At 46.0% G+C, this 25,778-nt stretch overlaps 1 protein-coding gene across 3 annotated transcripts in view; it reads right to left on the bottom strand.

Annotated features, from left to right (window-relative positions):
- MAN2C1 (mannosidase alpha class 2C member 1) overlaps positions 1-25,778 on the bottom strand; it is a 142,416-nt gene that overhangs the window by 23,593 nt on the left and 93,045 nt on the right. For all 3 annotated transcript variants that reach the window (XM_030186778.1, XM_030186793.1, XM_030186786.1), the window contains one exon: positions 23,194-23,337. In XM_030186778.1, coding sequence (XP_030042638.1) covers positions 23,194-23,337 — 144 coding nt within the window. The remainder of the gene's footprint in view (positions 1-23,193; positions 23,338-25,778) is intronic.

The following is a 25,778-nucleotide window of genomic DNA, read 5'->3' on the forward strand; positions in this document are numbered from 1 at the left end:
TAGATGATCCTAATGCAATTTATAGTAAGGATTTTTGTTTGCTTCTAGATGATCTTCATTTGACACCATCTATTACAAAACCAACATACCTAGCAGGACATACCCTGGATAATATTTTTCTGCTCAATCTAAACAACAACAAAGATCTTTTTCTGTAAAATCTGTACCTTGGTCAGACAACCATCTATTTGTCCATTTTTTTAAAGCAAAAAAAACAAACCTAATACACAGCGGAGCTAACCCAAAGGGATCTTGGTAAAGTAACATCTGACTCACTTAAACAATCCTTGGAACCAAAGCTTCCTAATTTTCTTCTCTTCAATTATATTTAAACATTTTTATTGATGAAACAAAATAACTACATCCAATATCTGGCATAAACACAAATGCCACCGTCAAACTTTCAAAATAGAAATACAATGATAAAGTCCATCATCAAAACTTTTTAACAGTTTCTCCCATCCCCCCCTAACCCTTCCTCCTTCCCCTCTGCATAATTTCAAACGTTTTTTATTGACATTGTATCAGCATCAACATTGTCATGCCAGCTCTGTTTCAGTCTATATATACAACAATTGCTAACTAGCATACAGCATTTATAAATTTTTGCCAACATTATTATCCCATCAATCATACCAGTCCTCCCCCCGCCCTCTCCCATTCCCTCCCTTCCCCCCCCATTTTACCCCAGACCTGGATAACCATTCAGTTCAGCCCGTAGAGTTCACCTTGTATTTAAAAGCAAACTACGGCCTCTAGGGCTTAGACTTTGCAAATAAGGGCCCCAGATAGCCAGAAATGTAACTCTCTTTTTCTGCGAGAGCCTAGATTCCCCCGCCTCCCACGATACCAGCTGATGTAGCTGATTTCTCCAGTGCCAGTAAGCCGGAGGATCTTTGACCGTCCAGTATTGTAAAATACATTTCCTGGCCAAGAGGCTCATCTTACGGAGCATCAATGTTTCAAAACGATTCTGCCCTCTAAAGGACCCCGGGATGTCTAAAATCAGTTGCTCAACTGTCCCCAAAATCCGCTGCCCTAACCGCTCCTCCCAAAATCCTCGAACTCGAGCCCAGAACCTTTTTAAAATTGGGCAGCTCCAAAACATGTGCAGCATTGTGCCAGGATGTCTTCCACATTTAAGACAGTCCGGGCTTCGATTTCCTCCCATATGTGCTAATTGAGCTGTAGTTACATATCCCCTATGGATGCAGCGATAAGCACATTCTCTCAAACGAGCATCCGATACTAACAGGGGTATTCGTGCTATTGATTTAGTGATGTCCCAGGAGGTCACTGCAACTCCCAATTCCTTTTCCCAAGCACTCCTTAGCTGTCTATAGTCCCTGGGGGGCAGCCATCCTGATATTTTTTTATAAAGCGAGGATATTGTGATTCCTCCCTCACCAAAGGAGTGAAAAAATTCTCGTATCCTTTCCCCCAACCGAGTTCTCAAGGGATCTGTCGGTAAAGAAGTGAGGTAATGTCGCACCTGACATATTGCAAATCTATTCCCCCAGGAGTCGCCTACCTTTCCCAGTAGCTCCTCATCGGTAAGAGGCTGCCCATCTTCGCCCACCAGGTGTTCCAATTTAGAAACTCCCCGTCTAGCCCATTCAACAAAATGTCGGCTTGACAATCCTGGTAAAAATGCACTGTTCCCACGTATGGTTATCAAATCTGTTACTGTTGGGTCCCCCCCCAGTTGGCGAGTAAGCACTCCCCACACCTCCCGGAGAGATCGCAACAACACACCTCCACTGAATCCCTCCGGTAAATCTCGTGTTTTGTGGTGTAAAAGCGAAAAAAGATGGTGCGGTTCCCAAAGCGCCGCCTCCAACGCCGTAGGAGTATATTGTTGCGTGTCTAAACACCAATCTTCCAGATATCTCAAATGACATGCTTTATTGTATAATTCTAAATTTGGCATGCCCATTCCTCCTCGACTCCAACTCCCCACTAATCGTGAGAAGCGAACCCGCGGCTTCTTGCCTCTCCAGCAGAACTTTGATGCAAGCTTATAAAAACTTTTTAGGTCTTTCCGTCGGAGCCAAATTGGGATGGTCTGCATCACATAGAGCCATTTGGGGAACAACACCATTTTAATCATGTTTACTCTCCCTAACACTGATAACGGCAAATCCATCCATCCTTGTAGCACCTGCTGGGTCTCCTCTAACAGCCAAGTAATATTCAGATCATACAACCGCGAGAGATCCATAGGCATCAAGATTCCGAGATACCTAAAGGAGTTTTGTGCTTTTCTCAGAGGGAACTCGCCTCTCCACCGCCTCCACACGTCCTCTGAGGAGGCCAAGGCCTCTGATTTTTCTAAGTTCAAACTGAGGCCCGCATAGTCTCCGTATTCGGAGAATATCTCTAATAGAGCGTTCAGAGATTCTTGTGGGTCTGTTAAATGGACCAAGATGTCATCTGCGAAAGCCGCTACCTTAAAGACCTCGCTTCCTATCTTTACCCCTGCCACCGCTTTCTGTTCCTCAATTTCTCTCAATAAGGGGTCCAGTGATAGCACAAACAATAACGGTGACAGAGGGCAACCTTGGCGTGTTCCCCGGCCTATTTCAAAATCTTGTGTCTCAATCCCATTTACCGATATTCTAGCCCTTGGCGCTGAATACAATGCTTTGATCCCTGATAGAAATCGATCCGTGAAGCCATATTTCTGAAGAACAGCATATAGGAAATTCCATTTTACTTTATCAAAAGCTTTTTCAGCGTCAAAGCTGATTAACAAAGAATTTTCCTTCCCTCGACGTCTGGCTTCTAATGAGGCCAGCACCTTACAAACATTCTTAGTGACTTTCCGTCCCCTCACAAACCCCACCTGGGAGTCGTGTATAAGGTTCGGCAAAATTCTCGCTAATCTGTTCGCTAAGATCTTAGCCATCAATTTCACTTCGTAATTTAACAGCGAAATGGGCCTGTATGATTCAACTAGTTCCGGATCCTTCCCTTTCTTGGGGAGTACTATAATACAGGCTATATTTAAATTCGGAGGCATCCTTTCCTGCTCTATTAATATATTAAACATTGCAGCTAAGGGCTCAGTAATCTCTTCTCCCATGATCTTGTAAAACTCCGCCCGGTAGCCGTCTACTCCCGGCGCCTTAAGCAGTACACTTTGATTAATCGCCAGGAACACCTCGTCTGGTGTAATAGGAGTATTCAGTTGTTGTGCCTCCTGGGGGGATAGCGTTGGTAAACCCATCTGATCTAAATAGGAGTCTCCCGTCAGACCATCATCTGGCGGGGCCTCATATAATTTTTTGTAATATTGGTAGAAACCCTCGCTAATTTCCTTGTCCGTGTGGACTCGCTCTCCTTGCCTCTTCTTCATAGTCAAAATCCTGGTTTTCCCCTGTTTGGTTGCAATCAGGCGCGCCATCAACCGACCACACTTGTTCCCATGCTTATATAATTGGTATTTATAGTAAATTTGCGATTTAACTGCTTTATGATGAAGTATTTCATTTAATTTAGTCTGCAAGAGCATCAAATGTTGTCTATTCTCAGTGGAGGCCCGTTGCCCATATCTTCTCCGAGCCTGGCATACTAGTTGACTCACCCTCAGTATCTCTCTATTCCGAGCTTTACGTTTGTGAGCCATATAGCTAATGATGTCCCCTCGAAGTACTGCCTTAGCCGCCTCCCAGTACAGAACCGGGTCTTCAACATGCATTGCATTGTGTGTTTTATAATCCCGCCAACTCTGGTGTATGGAGGCCCTGAAATCTTGATCTCGATATAGCTCTGTGGGGAATACCCATCTCTGTGCCCCTCCCCTCTCTTCCCGAGGCGTCCAGCTCATTTCCACCCAAGCATGATCCGATATCACATCTGCTCCTATTGCAGATGCCATCACTGAATTGAACATCGGTTCTGAAATCAACAGATAATCAATTCTAGCCTGTGTGCCGTGCGCCCTCGAGAGATGTGTGTAGTCTCTCCCCTGTGGGTTGAGAGTCCTCCAGACATCCACTAGCCCCACCTGTCGGCAAAGATTAGGCAGCCCCCGCGACTCCTGTCTGAGCTCATTCCTCCTAGCCCCAGTACTGTCAATCGAGGGGTCCATCACCATATTAAAGTCTCCCCCTGTTATTATGGGCAAAGATTTGCTCATTAACAGTCGTGAAGTGATCATCTTATAGAACTTCCGATCATATTGGTTCGGAGCATATACATTGCCAAACAACATAATTTGGCGCTGCACATGGACCTCACACAGCAGAAATCTACCCCCTGGGTCTGTGAAGTTCACTTCCACCTTATCCACTATTCCTTTTCGAAACAGGATGGCAACCCCCCCTTTCTTTCCTTGTGCCGCTGCCGATACACAATCCCCCACCCACCAGGTTCGCAATTTAGCATGTTCCCCAGCCGATAGATGGGTTTCTTGGAGGAAAGCTATATCTACTTTATGTCTTTGTAAATGTTGCAAAATTTTTGAGCGTTTAATTGGGGACGAGATCCCTCCCACGTTCCATGTAACTATTTTTAGTGGACCCAGGTCCCATAAAAAATCTGATCACAAGATGTATACCATTTATTCATAGAAGAGGGATGTCCCAGCCTCCACCCCTCCTCATGCTCTATCCTTAGCCATTTTAATTTATTCTCAAGCCCCAGTCGCCGTCTCTTCCAGGTCTCAATCCCCCCCCATCCCCCAATTCCCCCCTCTTCCCCTTTTGGAGCCCCAACTATCCCCTTAAACCCCAACTTCCCTTCTTCTAAACCCAGGCCTCTAAAAGAGACCATCACGTTTAACACCTCCTACCCCCCTCCCTCTCGTATACCATCTAACACAAAATGTTTCCCCTCGACTTCCTCTCCTCAGTGTAACTCTAATTTATGATTATGTAACTTTTCCAGTTTGTCCAGAAAAAAAGAAAAAAACAACATTTAACAAACTACACAAAACCTTATTCCAGAGTTCTCAGGCTGTCTCTCTGATCTGTAGGGAGAATCCTCCGCAGCCCTCTACGAGAACTTCCCCAGGTCAGCCTCCTGTAGTGTCCTTCTGGTATTAATCCAGGCCGCTTTGGCAAAAATCGCTTCAATTCTTCGGTACAGTGATTGTGCTTCGATGCTCTGTAGTATTCTATGCAGTAATCTCAGACTTCTGCTCGAGCCATTCTGCAGCGCGTGCCCAAGGAATTCTAGTTGCCTAGTATGTTCTCCCAGGCTGCCTCCTGTGGCCACAATCTCATCAATCCATCGTCTCCGCCCAACAAATTGGGTCTGAACATCCTCCAACTCTAGTTAACTTTTTGTAATCCAACATATTTTATCCATGTGCCCCTCGATCTCATCTTCCATCAGATCTCCTCTGAGCTTCAATTTAACCTCTCTATCAGCGGTGTTCCACAGAGTTCAAAAAAGCTTGTGCTTGTTCAGTCGTTGTGTAGACCTGCGTGACCGCTTGGTAGGTGACTCTTAATTTAGCTGGATATTGCAGTGCAAATCGAATTTTCTTTTCAAAAAGTTTAGTGCATATAGGCGAGAACTTCCTTCTCTGCATCGCCACCGCCGCCGAGTAATCCTGGAAGCATAAGATCTTTTTGTTCCCATATTGCAGCTCCTGATCTTTCCTTAAAGCTTGCAGTATTGCCTCTTTGTGCGCAAAGTTTAAGATGCGGCAGATCACCACTCTCGGGCGTGTTGCTTCCACAGGCTTGGGCCCCACTCGATGAGCTCTCTCTATCTGGAGAATTCCCAGGGCTTCTGGGAGTTGTAGTTGTTCTGGCAGCCATTTTTCCAAAAATACCCGCAGGTTTACAGTCTCCAAAGCCTCAGGCAGACCCACCAATCTTAAGTTATTCCTCCTTGATCTGTTCTCGAGGTCTTCTAGCTTTCCTTCATAGCTTTCCACCATGGTTTTAAGCTTAATATTTTCCTCCTCCATTTTGTGCACTCTGTCTTCGAGAGCTCCATGACGTTGCTGATACTCCGCTAGTTCTTTAGTAAGCTGTCCCAAGTTTTCCTGGACCAACGTTATTTTGCTGTCGATGGGCCCCAGTCGTCGATCCAGCAGAGGCTCCATGGCGGCCGTCACCTCCGCCGCCACCTCCGCTACCCACACGGAGCTCAAGGCCGTCGCAGCCGGGCTCGCCGGCGCCGCCATTTTTTCCTCGCCGGCCCTCGTCTTTTCTTTGTCTCGGCGGACACTTTTCGCCGCCATGGATTTTCCCGTGAGTAGCGTCGATTTAATTACCTTCCCTTCTTCTTGCGGGTTAAGGTGTCTGGCGGTTCTTTACTGGGGCGTTTCCCTTGATTTTGAGGGTTAAGTGGGTAAGCTGGCCGGAGCGGAGGTTTCAGCAACCGCTCCTGGTCATGGCGTCACGTGATCGCCTTCTTCTCTTCAATTAAATGATCAGGTTAAACTTTGGAATACTGCCTTAACCACAACATTCAATACTAATGTCCCAAACACTTATCTAAAGCTTAATAATAGAATGCACTTCTTAAATGGTTGCAAAACCACAATCAGTATTTCTCATATCAGAGCTACTTTTCAATATCAATTTAAGTATTTGAAAATTTTTTGAAGGGGATTATTAGAATATCCTGCAGCTCACACCATTCAAAAACTGTGTTCCTTCATAATAATGGTGTGGCGCAAATCGTCATTGATCCACTAATTTTATCTTGTTTTTTACTTGTAATAATGTTTTTATTGATGAATGCACAAATGATACAATATCATGCCAATCCATATAACTCTGGTAGTAAACATTTCAAACCTGTACTAATACATCTGAACATCTATCATCAACATTTTCTGTTCCCCCCCCCCCATCTCTCCCCATCCCTCCCCCCATCCCCCCCTTTAATATGTTTATTGGCTGTATCCAATGTTAAAGAGAAAATCTGTACAGAATTATTGTCAAGAAAGCTTTATAGGAACCTTTGAACTGTATCAATCAGCAACCATAGCATTGCTCAGCAAGTTAAAAAAAAAATAAAAATAGAGTATGGAATGCTGTCAACATTCTGTAGTCAGTACATGTAATTCCTGTGCTTCACTACTTTCCATGTTTCCTCCATCGTATGCCAGCGTTGCGATTTATCAACCAGTTAGCACCCACAGGGCAGGAGAAACACATCACAGTTTTTGAATGTCATCATCCCTTCCCCATCTCACAAACTCCCTTCATCCTATATCATACCCATCCCGTCTACCTTCCCCTTCCCTCCTAACCCACCCTGAGGTATCTTCCAGAAGTGTACCATTCTTTAAAAATCAAAGGGAGTTCAGTACCAGACTTCTACCTCTGGTATGCAGTGTCTGAATATATGGGCCCCAAATGTCCAAAAAAGCTTTCCTCCTCCTCTTAGAACCTCTGACCCCTTGGCGCTCACACAGCATTAGCTCATGGAATCTATTCCTCCAGTGCCAGAAATCCGGGAGAGTACTGCCAACCCATTGACAAAGTAATAACCTTTTACCAACCAAACAGGCCCTACGGGTCAAGTGTCTTCCAGATATGCTCTGCAATACAAACACCTCATGTTTATCCAGCAATACACCCATTGGGGAGCCCACTATTTTAGAGCCCAGCAAAAAGGACAGATACTGCAAAACATCCATCCAAAAATGGTGTACCCGAAAACATTCCCACAAACAGTGAAACAGAGACCCAGGCAATCTTCCACACTTTTCACATAGTGGGTCGTCCACCCCTCCCATCCGAAAAATCTGAGCTTTTGTGAGGTATGCTCTATGTAAAATTCGGTATTGACATTCACGGAGGCCTGCATTACCGGTCATCTCCGGAATCCTAGAAATCAACGTATCAAAGTCCAAAGACAGCCCTGGTCTCGCTAAGTCTCGGGCCCACTGCATTTGTATTAACTCCCGGTCCTTTAGAAGTGGCAGTTTCCCCAAGATCTTATACAGCTTGGAGACTGAGAGTCGCTCTGTGCCTTCTCCTACTAAAAATTGTCTTATCTGGTGACAATGTCTATGTCTCAAAGCCTCTGAATCCACCGTCTTCACATAGTGTGTTATTTGTGTTATAATCATGGAAACAGGCCACTATGTCACGAGGCCCCTCAGCTCTCTGCGGCCCTAGAGTCCGATGCGCTCTATCAATTCTATATTTGGCTGGATTTGGTGGTTCTTCACTTTCGCTGTCCATGTACAGGATGAAGGCACAGATTGCTTGTATTATTTTTGGCGCGTCTTTATGTGACTCACCCTCTGGTATGCCTTTGAAACGTAGATTGCATCACCTTGACCTGTTTTCCAGGTCTTCTAGTTGTAATTCCAATGCTTCTCTGTTTTGATGTTCTTTTTGTAGAGCTTGCTGCAGCTCCCTCACCTCCTCCTCCATTCCGTCCACTCTCTCCTCAGTTTCTGCAACTCGTTTCCCCATGTCTCTCAATTCCTCTCGCAGCTCTCCTATTGCCGCTTGTATTCCTTTCCTGGTAATTTACCATTTCTGCTTTGAGCTCTTGAAACCAGCGGGAAACATCTAGTTTACTCATCTCCAGATTTCCCTCCATCAATTCTTCGTGTTCTGGGTCCGATTTGGAAAGTCCGTCCGCCATTTTGAAACTTCGCGACGCTACTCTTGCGCCCGCGCTTTTCCCCGTTCCGGGGTTCTCCGCTGAATATTTAAATTTGGCGAGGATTTTCCGTGCTGCCATTACTTCTGGAGCTCAGTTTTCTACCTGGTGAGGTTTTTCGCCGCATTTTTGGGGTGGTAAGAACTGCTTTTTACTCTGGCTGTATCAGAGCTCTTTCTTTAGGCAGCCATTCAGTAGTGCTGACGTCACTTCCTCCCACATAGTGTGTTATTTGATGATAAGCAAAAATGTTATTCATGTCATAACCAATACCCAAAGCTCCCAAACTTAACAGCGTCCCTTGTTGGTTTAAAAGATGCTCCAGACGACTAATGCCCAAGCGTCCCCAAGCCTGAAATGTTTTATTATCCATCCCAGGTTTAAACAATAAATTCCCACAGATGGGTAACATATCTGACGTGTGCTTCGATATACCCCAAATACCCGTCAGGTCTTTCCAGAGAAGCCGCAAAGATGTTAGCAACAGGCTATTCCTTAGATGCTCAGGTATACTAGCCCTAGGTGCCTGTAACAAAAAATAAAAGTGGCAAGGAGCAAAAAACTGAGACTCTATTCTACGGGGTGTATAATCTTCACGGTCAAAAAACCAGTCACCAAAGTATCGCAATAAGCATGCCCTATTATACCTTCTCAAGTCTGGTAAGCCCAGTCCTCCCTCTTTCCAACTGCCCATTAACAGAGGCAGTGGTAGTTTAGCTTCCCCCCCCCCCCCCCCCCCCCAGCAATACCGTCTGAGTAAACGATATAAGACTTTAAGATCTCTACGTTTTATAAGGACGGGTAACAGACGTAAACAATAAAGCCACCTGGGGAATTCTACCATCCGAAACAGCTGGATGCGCCCATAGAGTGTAAAGGGCAGGGTCACCCAACTTTTCAGCCTTGTCTCTGTATCACTGAGCAATCTATTCACATTCAATCGATAAAGATCAACTGAGGTCAGACAGCCACACTCCCAGATAGCGAAATGACCCTTGCGCCCACCGAAGTGGGAAGGTCTGCCCCCATTCCTTCTTCTGGTCTTCTGAGGAGGCCAGTGCCAGATATTTCATATAATTAAGCTTAAATCCCGCATAATCTCCAAATTCTCGAAACAGCTCCAACAGAGCCGGGAGAGACTGGGATGGTTGTGTCAAGTGCACCAGTAAGTCATCTGCAAAGGCCGACAGTAGGAACCGCGAGACACCTATCGGGACTCCTTTGATCTCTGGATGAGTTTGTATCGCCCTAACCAAGGGATCCAAGGACAGGACAAACAGTAGAGGAGAGAGCGGACATTCCTGCCTGGTGCCTCTAAAGATATGAAATGAGCGAGAACAAACCCCATTCACCCAAACATAGGGCATGGGCTCCAGATATAACACCTGAATCGCATCTAAAAAGGATCCCTGAATACCATATTGCTTCAAAGTCTCAAACAGGTAGGGCCAGCTCCCCCTATCAAAGGCTTTCTCTGCATCAAAACTAATTAACAGAGAAGCCAGACGCTTATATTGCACCGTCTCTAAGGAGGCCAAAATAGCACGGAGATTCCGAACCGCTATCTTCCCCTTCACAAAACCCACTTAAGCCTCATCCACCAAGTCCGGGAGTACCTGGGCTAACCTATTCGCCAATATCTTAGCGTACAACTTGGCGTCCACATTGAGAAGGGAAATTGGTCTATACGATCCAGGGTCTGCCACATATCCTTACCATCTTTTGGGATAACTACAATCTGAGCTACCTTCATTGTTTCAGGCACAGTCCTCTCCTCTATCATGGAATTAAACAAGGCTAAAAGCGGCCTCTTGATATGTTCATAGAACTGTTTGTAAAACTCCACACGGTAGCCATCTGGACCCGGCGTTTTGTGAGAAGCACTTTGCTGTAACGCTAGCATACGGTCTCCTTCCACAAGTGGGCTATTTAACCTCTGTATTTGGCGAGGGGACAACTTGGGCAACTGTACCGACTCTAAAAACATATCAGCACTCAGTCCCTCATCTTCCGGCCTAGCGTATAGGGCCTCATAATACTGGCCAAATCGATCTGCTATACCCTGATCAGTTCTCAACAACTGTCCATTTAAATCTTTCAGTTGTAAAATTCTAGAGGCTCCCCTTCTACTCCGCACCATGTTCGCTAGCAACCTCCCTGCCTTATTACTGTATTGGAATAGTTTATATTTATAATAAAACTGGGACTTGACCGCCCTTTGATGCAGCAATTCATTGAGCTCTTGCTGCGTAACCAAAAGCAATGACTTATTCTCCGCCGTAGCATTCCTGTCATATAGTTTCCTATATTTGCGGACCTGCAATTCCAACCTCAAGATCTCCTTATCTCGAATCCGTCGAGGTCTAGCACAGTAAGAAATTATGTCTCCGCGTAAGACAGCTTTTTCCGCCTCCCAAAAAAGAGTCGGCTGTTGGTTATGAACACCATTATGGAATTCATAATCTGCTATCCGCTCTGTTAAAAATGTCTGAAAGTTTTGATCACTTACTAGATCTAAGGGATATCTCCAAAGGCGCAGTCCACCCCCCTTCACAGGTCTCTTCCATCTCAGCCAGATCAGAGCATGATCTGAGACCTCATAAGGACCAATCTCTGCCTGTACCATCTGCGAAAAAAGGGGGCTTGAAACAAATAAATAATCTATACGAGATTGGGACGCATGGGCTCTGGAAAGATAAGTGAAATCTCGATCCGATGGGTGTAAAACTCGCCACACATCCACAAGGTGTAATGCATCACAGAGCAAAGTCAAGGCCCGAGCACCCCCTCCCGAACCTCTGGTGCCAGCGCCGGATCTATCCAGCTGGGGGTCAACCACTAAGTTAAAATCACCTCCCAGGATAATATTCCCCCCTTTAAATTTGGACAAGTTGGAGATCAGCCCTTGAAAAAACTTATCATACACATTTGGGGCATATACATTACAGAGCACTAGAGTAAGGCCCTCAATCTCTATCGCCGCCAGAATATAGCGGCCCTCCGAACTCCTCAATGTGGAGGTGATCTTTATCTGCAGTCCTTTTCGAAAAATAATCAGGACTCCAGCTTTCCTCCCCACTGCTGGGGCTTCCAAGAGAGATCCCACCCACCCTGACTTAAATTTTAAGTGCTCCCCTGAGGACAGATGTGTTTCCTGCAATAGGGCTATATCCACTTGTTGTCTTTTCAACGCCTGAAGCACCTTTGTCCGCTTTATCGGGGATGACACTCCCCCAATATTCCAAGAGACTATTTTAAGTGATCCCAATACACCAGAAATCTAAAAGCATCATATAAAGAGTTATACATTTAAACAAAAGAAGAGAAACCCCCCCCCCAGCCCATGGGGCTTCCCTCTTCAATCCCCTTGAATTCTGTCCCTGAAACCAAAGCTCTGTCAGATACCTCCCTCCCTCTTTAGCCTTCCCACCCCCCATCCCTACCCTAGAACCACTCAACCATTCCCTCATGGCTAAGATCATGTGAACTCCCCCCTCCCCAAACCCTCTTCTGATTTTGTATCTAGTATACTACCTCATGCAATCTTTCCCCCCTTATATAATCACTGAACCCACTGCTATAGTGACTATCCACCCGCGGGAACCCACAATTACACTATGAAATCCTCTAACCCAAAAGAAACTTAGCTAACCCTTGTAATCCCTAATAGGGAACTTATACTATCAGATGTTAGGGAACAAATTGTAAAAGAGTGCCCCTCTCCCTCAAAGTAGGGGTCTGCGGTCCCCCTCAAACAAAGAACATTTGAAACAGCAACAGCAAACATAACATGACCCATGCACCCTCTCTACAGTCAGTTGCAGATAAGTACATTCTGGGTTATAAAATTACCAAACTGTGTCCCGACAGCTCGGTATGAGCGCACCACTGTAGCTCTTCGGGATCACCATCTGAATTAAACCAGCCACGCTTCCTTGGGCGTTCATTCAGGCCGGATCCTCAGGGACCAGGTCCCGCTGCACAAACTTCAACGCCTCTGCCGCCGATGAGAACATGGAGTGTTTCCCATTATGCCAGATCTTTAGACGGGCAGGGTAAAGTAAAGCAAACTGAATTTTCTTTTCAAATAATTGTTGGCACACCCCACGAAACGCTCTCCGCTGTAAAGAAACTCCGGTCGAGAAGTCCTGGAAGCAGCGTACTGTATGGTTTTCGTATTGTACGTTCCCAGCCCTTCTGAACGCCCGAAAAATTTCTTGTTTGTGGGCAAAGTTCAAGCCTTTGAAAATGACGATTCTTGGGCAGGGGTCCTTCGAATTTCCAGGCCCCAGCCGGTGAGCGCGCTCTATTCTTAAAGGCCCAGCAGACAATTGTAAATGTAAAATTTTTGGTAGCCAGCTTTCTAGAAAGTCTCTTAATACTGAGTCTTTGATCTTCTCAGGCAGCCCAATCATCCTGATGTTACTCCTGCGAGCTCTATTTTCCAGGTCCTCCAGCTTACTTTCCAGCCATTCCACCTTGCTCTCCAGGTCTTTTTGCGTTGTCTCATGCTGCTGCACCCGGTCTTCCACATCAGATAGCCGCTGCTTATATTGAGAGAACTCTGACTGGATGTTTTCCAGCTTCGCGTCGATGCCTCCTAATTGCTCTTTAATCGCTTGTAGTTTTAGATCCACCGACGCACCCAACATGGCAGAGACCTCTGCTGCCACCTCCGCGGCCCATGCAGAGCTCACCGACCTCGGGCCTTCTCCGTCCGCCATCTTGGATTCCGCTGTACGGGTCCATACGCTCTCTTTTTGGGGGGGGTTTAGCCGCCATCGCGCCTCTGCAAAGCTCTGTTTTAGTGCTCCGCGATGCCCCGATATTTTGGATCACCGTTGCTATTTAAAGCGGCGAAAATGAGGTATTTCGTTGAAAAAAACAGCGCAGGGAAGGCGGGAGCTCAGCAACTACAACACCTACTCTCTAGCCGTGCATCACGTGACCCCCTTATCTTGTTTTTTTAAATGCTTTCTGTGTATTTAACCTTCATCCTCAAAAACCATATGTAAAGTTATAATATATGCATATTCCATTACTTAACTGGTAGCAACTTTTCACCAGAGGAGAACCTCCGCCAACGTGGCCAGGTTTCGATTTCTTCTTCAGGGAAGAGGTTCAGGATACATGTCATGCAATACTTCCTGCATGGGGAAGGTGCCCTAAATGGCCAGATGACCAGTGAACGGAATCAGTGATGACCTCCTCACCTTACTTCCCCAGTGGTCACTGATCCCCTCCCACCCCCCAAAAATGTGACTAAAAATTTTACTTACCAGCCTCAGATGTTATACTCAGGACCATTAGAGCAGCGTGCAAGTCCCTGGAGTAGCCTAGTGGGTGCAGTGCACTGTAGACAGGTGGACCCAGGCCCATACCTTCCCCTACCTGTTACACTTGCGATAGAAACTGTGAGCCCTCCAAAACTCACCAGAAACCCACTGTACCCACATATAGGAGCCACCTTTACCCATAAGGGCTATTGCAGTGGTGTACAGTTGGGGGTAGTGGGTTTTGGGGGGCTCAGCAGACAAGATAAGGGAGCAAAAGTGAGATGTATACCTGGGAGCATTTTTTTGAAGTCCACTGTAGTACTCCCTAGGGTGCCCCACTGCTCTCCTGGGATGTCTGGGGAACCAGTCTACTAAAAATGCCTCCTACATCCCCATGGCTTGATTTTCTACATTTTTCACTTGGACGTTTTTCGAAAATGATTTAAAAAAACATGTACAAAGCACAAAACCTTGTTTGAAACAGTGTTTAAAAAAAAAAAAGATGTTTTTCTTTTTCAAAAATGACCTTCTTTCCTATTTGGATTTTGGACATTTTGTGCAAAATGACCAAAGTCAGACTTAGACGTCATATCGAAAATGCCCCTCTATGTAACTCTGTAAGTCTAAGTGCTTTGAAAACATGCCTCTATGTGTACTAAACATTGAAATAAGAAAGATTCTTGGTTTAGTCCAGCCATGCATTTACTGAAACAAGAACTTCAACATAGTGAATGTAAATGGAGGAACAATCAGCTACTTCTCTTAGCAGATATAAGGGGCAGGCTCATCAGTACAAGACAGCAAAACAGGATGCTAAACAAAAATATTTCACTGCACAAATAACTAAAACTCTTAACTCATCCAAACTATATTAGATTATAAGATCGTTGACTACATGTTCTGATTCATATGATTATCTCCTTACCATCTGCCCAGGATTTAGCTAATGCCTTTTTTTCAAAAGGTAACCACTTTTGTTACCAAAGCAAATTAGATCCGATGGTTACTACCTCAGAGAATAAAGCTCTTAACACACAGAGGGGCATAATCGAAAGGGGCGCCCAAGTTTTCCTGAGGACGTCCTCGCAGGACTTCCCGGCAAAGGGGCAGGGAAACCCGTATTATCGAAACAAGATGAGCGTCCATCTTTCATTTCGATAATATGGTCGTGGACGCCCAAATCACAAAATTTAAGTCATCCTTAGAGATGGTCGTCCCGATTTTCGGCGATAATGGAAACCAAGGACGCTCAACTCAGAAACGACCAAATCCAAGCCATTTGGTCGTGGGAGGAGCCAGCATTCGTAGTGCACTGGTCCCCCTCACATGCCAGGACACCAACCAGGCACCCTAGGGGGGCACTGCAGTGGACTTAAGAAATTGCTTCCAGGTGCACAGCTCCCTTACCTTATGTGTTGAGACGCCAACCCCCCTCCCCCCCAAAAAAATAAACCCACTCCCAACAACAGTACACCACTACCATAGCCCTAAGGGGTGAAGGGGGGCACCTACATGTGGGTACAGTGGGTTTTGAAGGGCTCACATTTACCACCACAAATGTAGCAGGTAGAGGGGGATGGGCCTGGGTCCGCCTGCCTGAAGTGCACTGCACCCACTAAAAAAGCTCCAGGGACCTGCATACTGCATATTTGAAGCTGGCATAGAGGCTGGAAAAAATATTTTAAAACATTTTTTTTGAGGGTGGGAGGGGGTTAGTGACCACTGGGGGAGTAAGGGGAAGTCATCCCCGATTCCCTCCGGTGGTCATCTGGTTGTTTAGGGCACATTTTTGTGACTTGCTCGTAAGAAAAAAAGGACCAGGTAAAGTGGTCCAAGTGTTCGTCAGGGACTCCCTTCTTTTTTCCATTATGGGTTGAGGACGCCCATGTGTTAGGCACGCCCCAGTTCCGTCTTCGCTACACCTCCGACATGCCCCTGTGAACTTTGGTCATCCCCACAATGGAAAGCAGTTGAGGATGCCCAAAATTGGCTTTCGATTATGCCGATTTGGGCGACCCTGTGAGAAGGACGCCCATCTTGCGATTTGTGTCGAAAGATGGGCGTCCTTCTCTTTCGAAAATAAGCCTCTTAGTCTTTGCAGTTCCTTGTCTGCATTCACATCCCACCGATTTCAGTAATTGCTAAAATGTTCATGACATTAAGCTGTACTACAGCTCCACATGATCCCATACCGTCTACCATCATTAAGCATAATCTTTCCTTGTTATTACCTTCTATATATATCAGATGCTTAATGCAAGTCTCTCTCGAGGTATTATGCCTAAATCTTGGAAAATAGCTCATATCAGACCTGCTGTGCCTTCCAGAGGCTGTTAATGCTGTGACATTTAAGTTTCTACCTCTGGCAGAAAGTTCAAGTTTAAAACTATGGGGAAAAGGATTTTTACACTACGGAAACCAGTTAATAAAATTTGCTTTTTTTAAATTCAAACTATCCTTATCAATGAACCTACAATTCCTCTTTTATCCCCAATCTTTTAATCACCAAAGCACAGAGCAAAATAATGTTCATTTACCCAGAGAAATGTTCTATTCTCTCAGAACTTCTGCATGATATCATTTAAGGTTTACAATCCCCTATCTTACAAAGATGGCTAGCATTCTGCATTTCTACACATTTACTTTGGTTATCTCAAAGTACTCATATAGATTAGCTCTCCTTTAAAAGAATCCTACTGATATTTTCCTCAAAAGGTGCTTTTTTTGTATTGCCCCTATGCCTGAACAAATTAAACTTTGAGGCTTGTCTGGTCACCAATTTTATGCACTTTAAGAAACTTGCTCAAATTTTCTCTATTTTAGGGCCTTTCTGTAGGTTTGTTTTCTGCATTGTTTTCTTGGTTTTTAGTGCATTATGACGTATTTTAGTTTTTTTTTTTTTTTTGAAAATTTCTTTATTGCATCATGAAGACAAATACAAACATCTGCTGTCACCTGCAGCTCAGCATCACTCAAAACATTACAATCAGGAAAAAAAAAAAAAAAAAACATTACAGGTTTTGCACCTACAAACCTATACATTTGATCTCCATGTGCTTTTTCTTATTTTTTCCCCCCCCCCCCCCCCCCTTACTAAACCCTACCCTTGTGTGTGAGACTTCCCCCCTCCCCCCATGTACCCTCCCTCCTCTTCCCCTTTCTGGCTATCCATTACTTTGCAAATCAGGGTCTGGTGTCATGAGCAAGTCCCGTGCTCTCCCCCATATATCTTTGTACTGGCGGTTACTGAGCACTGTTGTAAATTTTAATGTCATATGCACCCATTGGGCCATTTCCTTCATATGAGCCTTCCACCGTTCCAGAGATGGAGGCGACGCATCAACCCAAGTTTGTAAAATGCATTTCTTAACTAATAATGTAGCCAACAGCACAAATTTACACTGAGCTACACCCAGTCTTTGCTGTCCAAGAGACTCCCCACATCCCATCAGAATAGCCGAATATTTCCACTCCATTTCGCGCTGCAGCGTCTTTTCAATGACTTCCAGTGCACCTACCCACAGTTTATGTAGGCACGGGCACTCCATGAATGAGTGCAGGAAGCCTCCCACACTCTTCCCACACTTATTACAAGTATCGTCCTCCCACATCCCCATAATCTTGCCTCTCTCTTTAGTGATGTGTATCCTGTATAAAATCCTGTATTGTATGTCCTGCAGAGCTGCGTTCGGGGTAATTTTGCTTAATCCCCCAAAAACCGCTCCCAGTCGTTTCACCGATATCTCCTCACCTGTGTCCCTACTCCAAATCTCTGCTAATTGTGGAATATGTAGCGCCTCCTGGGAGTCCCGAATTAGCTGGCACCATTGTGACAGTCTGTTAAGTTTGGGCGGAATTTGCAAAAACAACTTGTCTAGCTGCGTGAAATGCACTCGCCCCCGGCTCCTGCGTTCCACGCTCAGCACATAGTCTCTAATTTGAAGGTATGCAAAGAACTGCGAGCCCGGTAATTGTAATTCATCCCTAACTTCAGTGAACGCTGGGAAAGCCTCCTCGTCCGTTGCCCTAAATTGTCCTATAAATCTACAACCCTTTTCGCGCCATTCCCTAAATACTGACACTCCCTGACCTGCCGGAAAGGCCATGTTGCCCGTTAATGGCAGGAATGGGCTAGCTCCTCTCACTATACCTCCATGCCCCCTCCACCATCTCCAGGCCCGCTGTAGGGCTGCCACATATGGGTTATTTACTATCTTTTTGGCTCCTTTCACTACCCATGATTCTAACACTGCGAACGGATCGTTCTGACCACACCAACTCTCCCAGAAGCCCCTAGTGGCATAAAAACTCTCTCCCGACTGCAGCTCATGAATCCACCGCAGCAATGCTGCCACATTATATGTTCTTAAATCTGGTAACTTTAGACCTCCCTGCTTGCGAGTATGAGTAAGTTTCACATAGGAGATCCGTGCACGCTTCGCTCGCCAAATAAAGGTACTTATCACACTTCTATACAAACAATCCTCCCTTTTCTGTACCCAAAGGGGAAGCATTTGTAAAGGATATATTAATTTAGGCAGCATTACCATCTTGACCAAAGCGATCCTACCCATAAAATTTATAGGCAAGTCTTTCCACCTGCTACAAAGTCGTTTTACTTCCTCCACTCGGTCTGTCACATTCTTTTTATAGATCCAGCTCTGATCTGCACTTAAGAACACCCCTAAATATTTAATGCCCCTTTGGGCCCACATCAGAGGAAACTCTACGCGTGTCCTACATGTGCAGGGATCGCTGATGGGCAACGCTTCTGATTTCCCAAAGTTAATGCTAAGCCCTGAAAATTCCCCGTATTCCTTAATAATATCCATCACCAGAGGTAGCGTTTGAGACGCCTTATCTAACATCAGAAGCATGTCGTCAGCAAACAAATTTATTCTATGTTCTGCACCCCCTACTCTTAACCCTGTTAATCTGGATTCTTGCCGTATTTTTGCCGCCAGGGGTTCCAATGTCAGGATAAATAATAACGGTGACAGCGGGCACCCCTGTCGGGTACCACCCCGTAATGGGAAAGCATCCGTGAGGGAGTCATTTATGATAATCTGCGCGGTTGGGTTGCTATACAGAGCTCTAATCCATTGTAAGAATTCTCCCTGTATGCCAAAGCGCCTCAGGACCCAAAACAGATACTCCCACACTACTTTATCGAATGCTTTCTCAGCATCCAGGCTGGCCAGAATGGCATCTCCTGCTCTCCCCCTGCCTTCAATTAGCACTCGACTTACTTTCAGTATATTGGCCGACGCGTATCTTCCCTTAACAAAACCCACTTGATCGGGGTGAACTAGACAGGGGACTACCTGACTCAATCGATCTGCCAACACTGCCGCCAACAATTTAAGATCTTGATTGAGCAATGAAATGGGTCTATAAGACCCAACTTGTTCCCTATCTTTCCCTGGTTTAGGTATGACTGTGATATGGGCATGGTTCAGTACAGGTCCCATCCCGCCCGTTTCCTTCACCTCATTGCACATATGTATGAGGGGTTCGATAAGTAGATCCTGCAATATTTTATAATATTCCGTCCCTAGGCCGTCCGGTCCTGGGGCTTTGGCCAGCTGCAAGCGTTTAATTACTCGTTGCACCTCTTTCCCTTGCAGTGGTGCTTCCAGCATCTCTTTCTGACTTTCAGTTAGCGTGGGGAGATCTACATCTCTATGGAATTCTATACACTTTTCCTCTGAAAAAGGGCCCTCTTTGTAAAGTGCTGCGTAATAGCGCACAAATTCCCTTTCTACTGCCCTTTGGTCTGTTGTTACCGTTCCCCCCGTTTCTCGGATCTTACCTATATACTGCTTCCCTGATCTCTGCCTCACCAAAGCCGCCAAAAGCTTGCCTGTTTTATTCCCCCATTGATGCAGCTTATACTTGTATAGCTTGATATTGTATAACGCTCCTGCATCCAGTATATCTTGCATTGCTTTCCTACACTCAGCATATGCTTGTCTATTATTTTCTGTGGGAGAGACAATAAGAGCTCTGCGGGCATCCCTTAATCTCCCGGATACTTCTATAATTTGAGAGCTCCGCCGCTTGTTCTGCGAGGCAACATAAGAAATAATTTTGCCTCGGAGTACGGCCTTCGCTGCCTCCCAGTAAATTCTCGGGTTTACCGACTGAGCATCATTCTCAGCAACATAGGCCGTCCAGCTCTGCCTCAGGTAAGTTTTAAATTCTCTACTCTGGTACAGAGCCGGATTCATACGCCACCTTGCCGGTCTCTTCCTCTCCCCCCACCGCATTTCAGCCCACACTGGTGCGTGGTCAGAAACCTCGGGCTCCCCAATTCCAGTCCTTTCTACTATTAAGCTTACTGAGTGGGATACAAGCAGGTAATCAAGGCGCGAGTGAACTCCATGAGGGTGTGAAAAAAAAGTATAATCATGCTCTTCTAAGTGTTGGAGGCGCCAAATATCCACCATCCCCAGCTCATTCATAAGTAGATTCACCCCTCTTTCTTCATGTCCCCGCCCCACCTTCCTCGGGGGTTTACAATCTATAGAGGGGTCGCTCGTAACATTAAAGTCCCCTCCTACAATAAAGTGATATTCATCAGAAGCTACCAATTTAGCTATTAAAGTAGTAAAGAACTTATGAGAATACACATTTGGTGCATATACGCTACACAGTCCCACTTTGACACCTTGCAGGGATCCTGTCACTATTACAAAGCGCCCCTCCGGGTCTTGATACAGCTTATGTATATTGAATGCAATTGCTTTCCGTATTAATATGGCTACTCCCCTTTGCCTTCCATTGTATGCTGCAAAAAATATGTCTCCCACCCAATCTCTTTTCAGCTTAAGGTGTTCTACTTTGCTTAAGTGTGTTTCCTGTATCAGTGCCACATCGGCCTTTTGCCTCTTGAGTGCCTGCAGTACTTTTGTTCTCTTTATTGGTGAGTGCACTCCATCTACATTCAATGACACAACTTTTAGATTAGCCATTCAGCCCATCTGTTGATAATACTGCACTTATCCATCTCTGCGTATCTCTGTCCGGGGGCCTCCCAGCTAGGCCTCCAGACCAGACTTGTTGTTTAACATCTAGTTGTAAAATTATGGAGTCTTCTCCCCACTCAATCATGCCCTTCCAGTCCCCTGATATGTTGTTACATGAAGTATCAATAGCCAGAACTGTCCCCATTCCCCCATCCCTATCACTATCCTCCCCTTTACTCCCCCCCTTCCCACCCTCCCTTCCCTCATTGATCCTTGCATTCCAATTTCCCAACACACACACTGCCATCCATATAATCAACATTTCTTCCCCTTACCACTAACTCCCCCGCCCTCACAACTCCCGACTCCCCTATTGGTTCACACTCTCCCGTCCTTTATACCTATCGCCCCTTCTCTTCTGCCCTAGTCTTTCCTTCTTCTTATAACATTTTTACTCTCAAAAACAGGAACAGTAAAAAGGCCCAACATTTGCTGACACCTTCCAACACATGTGCAGCATAGATAATCTTCAAACCCACTTCAACTTTATATCAAGTTCCACATGAAAAAAGAAAAAAAAAAAAAAAAAAAAAAAAACAACTTAACTTCCAGCAACATCTGGTTCTCTCGTTCTGGAGCCATTATTCACAGGCTGTCCTCTTCTGCCATGTCTGCTGATCACTGCCAATGCTTCTTCAGCTTGGTATTAAGTTCTTCCTACCATTGTCCGTGGACTGCCACTTCCCTGGTGCTCCCATGACTTGATCAATTTCCCCATTTGTAAGAACTGCGATGTAGACACCAACCACTGGTCACTTATTCCCACGAGTCTGGGTGATCCAACGGTTCGGGCCCGCACCATTCTAAAATCACAGTTTGAGCGACCTTTAGGATCCACAATTTCTCATGAGTGTCCCTTCTTTATTCTGGTCTTAGCGCAAATTTCTTATCTCATACACTTGTCTTATAGTCCAGTAAGTTGTCCTATCACCATTAAGGTATCATAACTGATTTACTTTTCAAGTTCCTTATATGCGTTCCACATATGCTGCCAGCTCGCTGGGGTCAGTAAAAAACAGCACTTTGTTATCAGCCATAATCCGCACCTTAGCCGGAAAAAGTAGGGCAAATTTCACCCCTTTTTCAAACAGGCGTTTGCAATGCTGTCCCATTTTCCTCCTCTGCTCCGAGACCACAGCAGAATAGTCCTGGAACAGCAATATTTTATTTCCATTATATTCCAGCGCTGCTTTCTTCCTGTATGCCAACAATATTTTCTCTTTATCGGCGTAATTTAAAAATTTTGCTATAATTGTCCTGGGGCGGTTCTCCCCTTCTCTGCGTGCCCCGATCCGATGGACTCTTTCAACCTGCAAAGGTTTTCCTGGGCACTGTAATCCCAGCTGTTCTGGGAGCCATTCCTCCATAATCTTCCATAAGTCTTTATCTTGTACCGACTCAGGAAGCCCAACTATCCGGACGTTGTTTCTTCGGCTCCGATTCTCCAGATCGTCGATCTGCTGTTCCAGGCGTTCACATTTGCGCTCTAAGCCGTCTAATCGAGTGTCTGCTACCTCCGCTCTATCTTCTTGCCTGGAAATCCGTTCCTCCGCTTGCTGGAGTCTCGCACTTTGTCGTTCCACTGCCTCCCGAATTTGCTCTACGGAGGATTGGAATTTGGACAGCTTATCTTCTAATATAGCCGTCACCTGGTGTATCAGTTCTTGAAAGACTTCTGTGGGCTGACTCGCTTCTCCCGCGGTTTCTTTAACCGCCGCCATTTTGGCTTTCACTTCGGGCATGCGGGACTTTTTAGGCCTCTGCGATTTCGCGGGCATTCCCCGCTCTCTCTGCCGTGTTCTCCTCCACACAATCTCGCAAATCGAGCGCGGATCTTCTACCGTTCCCCTGCTTAGCTCGTAGGTTTTAAAGACGGGAGGTAAGCTGATTAATTTCAAAAATAATGGGAGTCGGGAGCGGAGCCGGGTCTTCGGACGTCCGTTCAGCTCCCTCGCATCACGTGACCCCCCCGTATTTTAGTTTTTATTTTATTTATGCATTCGTTTTACTGTTGTCTCCAATTGCTGTTACTTTGTAACTCATCTATATTATCCCCAAACAAATGAGCATGTGCTAAATAGTAATTCAATAAATATCCCTATATCTGTCCAACACAACCTCTGTGAGAATAAGAAAGCTTGCTATCAGAATTAGAAGCAATGGGTAAGAAGTAATGACCTTCCATGAAACATAAATTAAACCTCCTAAGAAGAGATGCGACTATGAATTTTAAGCCTCTCTCAGGACTTTTCTTCTTTATTCTCTGTCTGTGTCTCCCCCTCCCAATAAACCTCACTCACCTCAAATCGTGCCCAGTCCCAGGAGGTGTTCCAGTGGGTAGGTCTCTGCAGATGGCCAAATTGAATCTCATAAGTTGCATTCATATTCCGGAGCCTCACTGGAAACTCCACTTTAAGAAACTTGTGGGACTCATACCACTGAACCTACAACAAGACAAGTGAGAATAGAACCCTTTCATTTTACGTTTTGGCCTATTGCAGCTTCCTTGTTTCTAGGCATACTGTATAGTGCTCAGGAGATAGATGGTGCTGCACTTACCACCATATGTTTATATTCTCGCCAGTATGTATGTACCATATATAGGAGACTAACAATTTGATAAATCCACTTAAAGCAGTCACAAAAGTTTTAAAAGTTTTAAGAGTGAGGGCCAAAATCATGAAAAACCCACCACAAAAATATATATAATATGGAGGCAAGTTCTCAATATCCATTCTCAATATCCCTCCATGATGAACATTAATATTGGGGATTCAGTGTAGGTCCTCATAGAAAGTGTGGTATATATAGGAGACTGCATCTCAGAGAAGGTGCACTATATGTATATAGTAATATGGTTTATGGAGACACAGCAACATCACCAATACATTTAGGAGTCTTCAGGCTATTGATTCTTGCAATCTCTTGTGAAGAGCAAAGAAACTACAAGCCCCAGAAGGCAGTGCAGCACCAGAGAGATTCAGAACCAAGGAACTACAAAGCCCAGAAGGCAGGGCAACGTCAGAGACGCCAGGAGCTAAGAAACTACAAGCCCCAGAAGGCAGTGCAGCACCAGCAGACAGATCAGGTGAAGGGAGAAGAATCTATGCAAGGGAGGGAGGAGCCGGGGTGTGATTGGGAGATGGAATCAGATGGGGGAAGGGAGGAGCCCCTAGACCGGGAGGAAGGGGAGGAGAAAATGGAACTGGAGGAGGAGAAAGGAGGGGAGAATGAGGAGGAAATGGAAGTGCTGGTGGAGGGCTCTTAAAGTGAGTTATGAACTGAACTGGAGAGAGTGAATGAAGCCTTGGTGAATTGACCCGGTGGGTGGATGTCAGGTGGTTTTGTGCTGACAAATGAGGGAGGTGGGCAGGGCCGTGCCTAGGGTCTCTGGCGCCCCCCTGCAGACTATCAATTGGCGCCCCCCCCCCCCCCCCCGTGAAAATGATCGCCCCCCCCCCATGAAAATGATCGCTCACCACTTGCCACACTGAAAGGAATTGTCAGCAATATTCTTAGAAACAAATTGCTATACATTGCAAAATAAGATAGCAGATGTAAATTCTCAAAGTGGACATATTCCAAACACTAAAATGAAAATAAAATGATTTTTTTCTACCTTTGTTGTCTGGTGACTTTCTTTTTCTGATCATGCTGGCCCAGTATCTGATTCTGCTGCTATCTGTCCTCTTAACTCCGTTTCCAGGGCTTCCTTTCCATTTATTTCTTTACTTTTCTCCTTTCTTCTTCATTTCTTGCTCTATATCCATTTCCAGCAATTTCTCCTCTCTCCCTGGGTCCTGCCCTCCCATCCATGTCCATTCTTGTCCCTCTCTGCCCTTCCCTCCTCCATCCATAGCCAGCAATCCTCCTCTCTCCCCTCCCCTCCATTTCCAGCAATTTGTCCTCTCCCTGGGCCCCCATATCCATCCTTGTCCCTCTCTGCCCTTCCCTCCTCCATCCATAGCCAGCAATCCTCTCTCCCCTCCCCTTCCAGCAATTTGTCCTCTCCCTGGGCCCCCAAGTCCATCCTTGTCCCTCTCTGCCCTTCCCTCCTCCATCCATAGCCAGCAATCCTCTCTCCCCTCCCCTTCCAGCAATTTGTCCTCTCCCTGGGCCCTGCCCTCCCATCCATGCCTCTTTGCCCTCCCATCCATTCAGGGTCTGCCCTCCCTCTCACTCCCCATTCCATCCAGGATCTATCCCCCCTCTCTCACTGCCCCCTCTTTTCGGCTCCCAGTTCCCACCTGCGGCTGCCCCTAGTTCCAGATCCATTGATTCTCCCATCCACCCCTGCCCCAGGCTTGACCCCATTCTCCCTCCTGCTCACTTTTCAGACCCCAGTTCCAGCTCCATGCCCCTTCTCCCATCTGTCTCCCACCCAGTCCTTTCTGCCCATCCGAGTCCCCCTCACCCCATCTGTCTCCCACCCAGTCCCTTCTGCTATCCAAGTGCCCCCCACCCTCACCCCATCTGTCTCCCACCCAGTCCCTTCTGCCCATCCGAGTCCCCCTCACCCCATCTGTCTCCCACCCAGTCCCTTCTGCTATCCGAGTCCCCCCCCCCACCTTCACGGTCACCCCATCTGTCCCCCACCCTCACCCTGCCTCGTCTTCTCCCTGCCACCCGTCTTTAAAAATAAATTGCCAATGCCGACGCGATAGCGAGCGCAGCACCTCGTGTGCAAGTAAAAGAAGCGAATCCGATCATCTCATTGGGCCTTCCTTCACTGTCCCGCCCTAGAGGAAATAGGAAGTTGCGTCAGAGGAGGGCGGGACAGTGAGGGAAGGCCCAATGAGATGATCGGATCCGCTTCTTTTACTTGCACACGAGGTGCTGCGCTCGCTCGGCAAATAAATTTAAAGGGCTGGTGCGGGAGGGGGGG

This window comes from Microcaecilia unicolor, chromosome 1, assembly GCF_901765095.1.
Source record: "Microcaecilia unicolor chromosome 1, aMicUni1.1, whole genome shotgun sequence".
Lineage (NCBI taxonomy): Eukaryota > Metazoa > Chordata > Amphibia > Gymnophiona > Siphonopidae > Microcaecilia > Microcaecilia unicolor.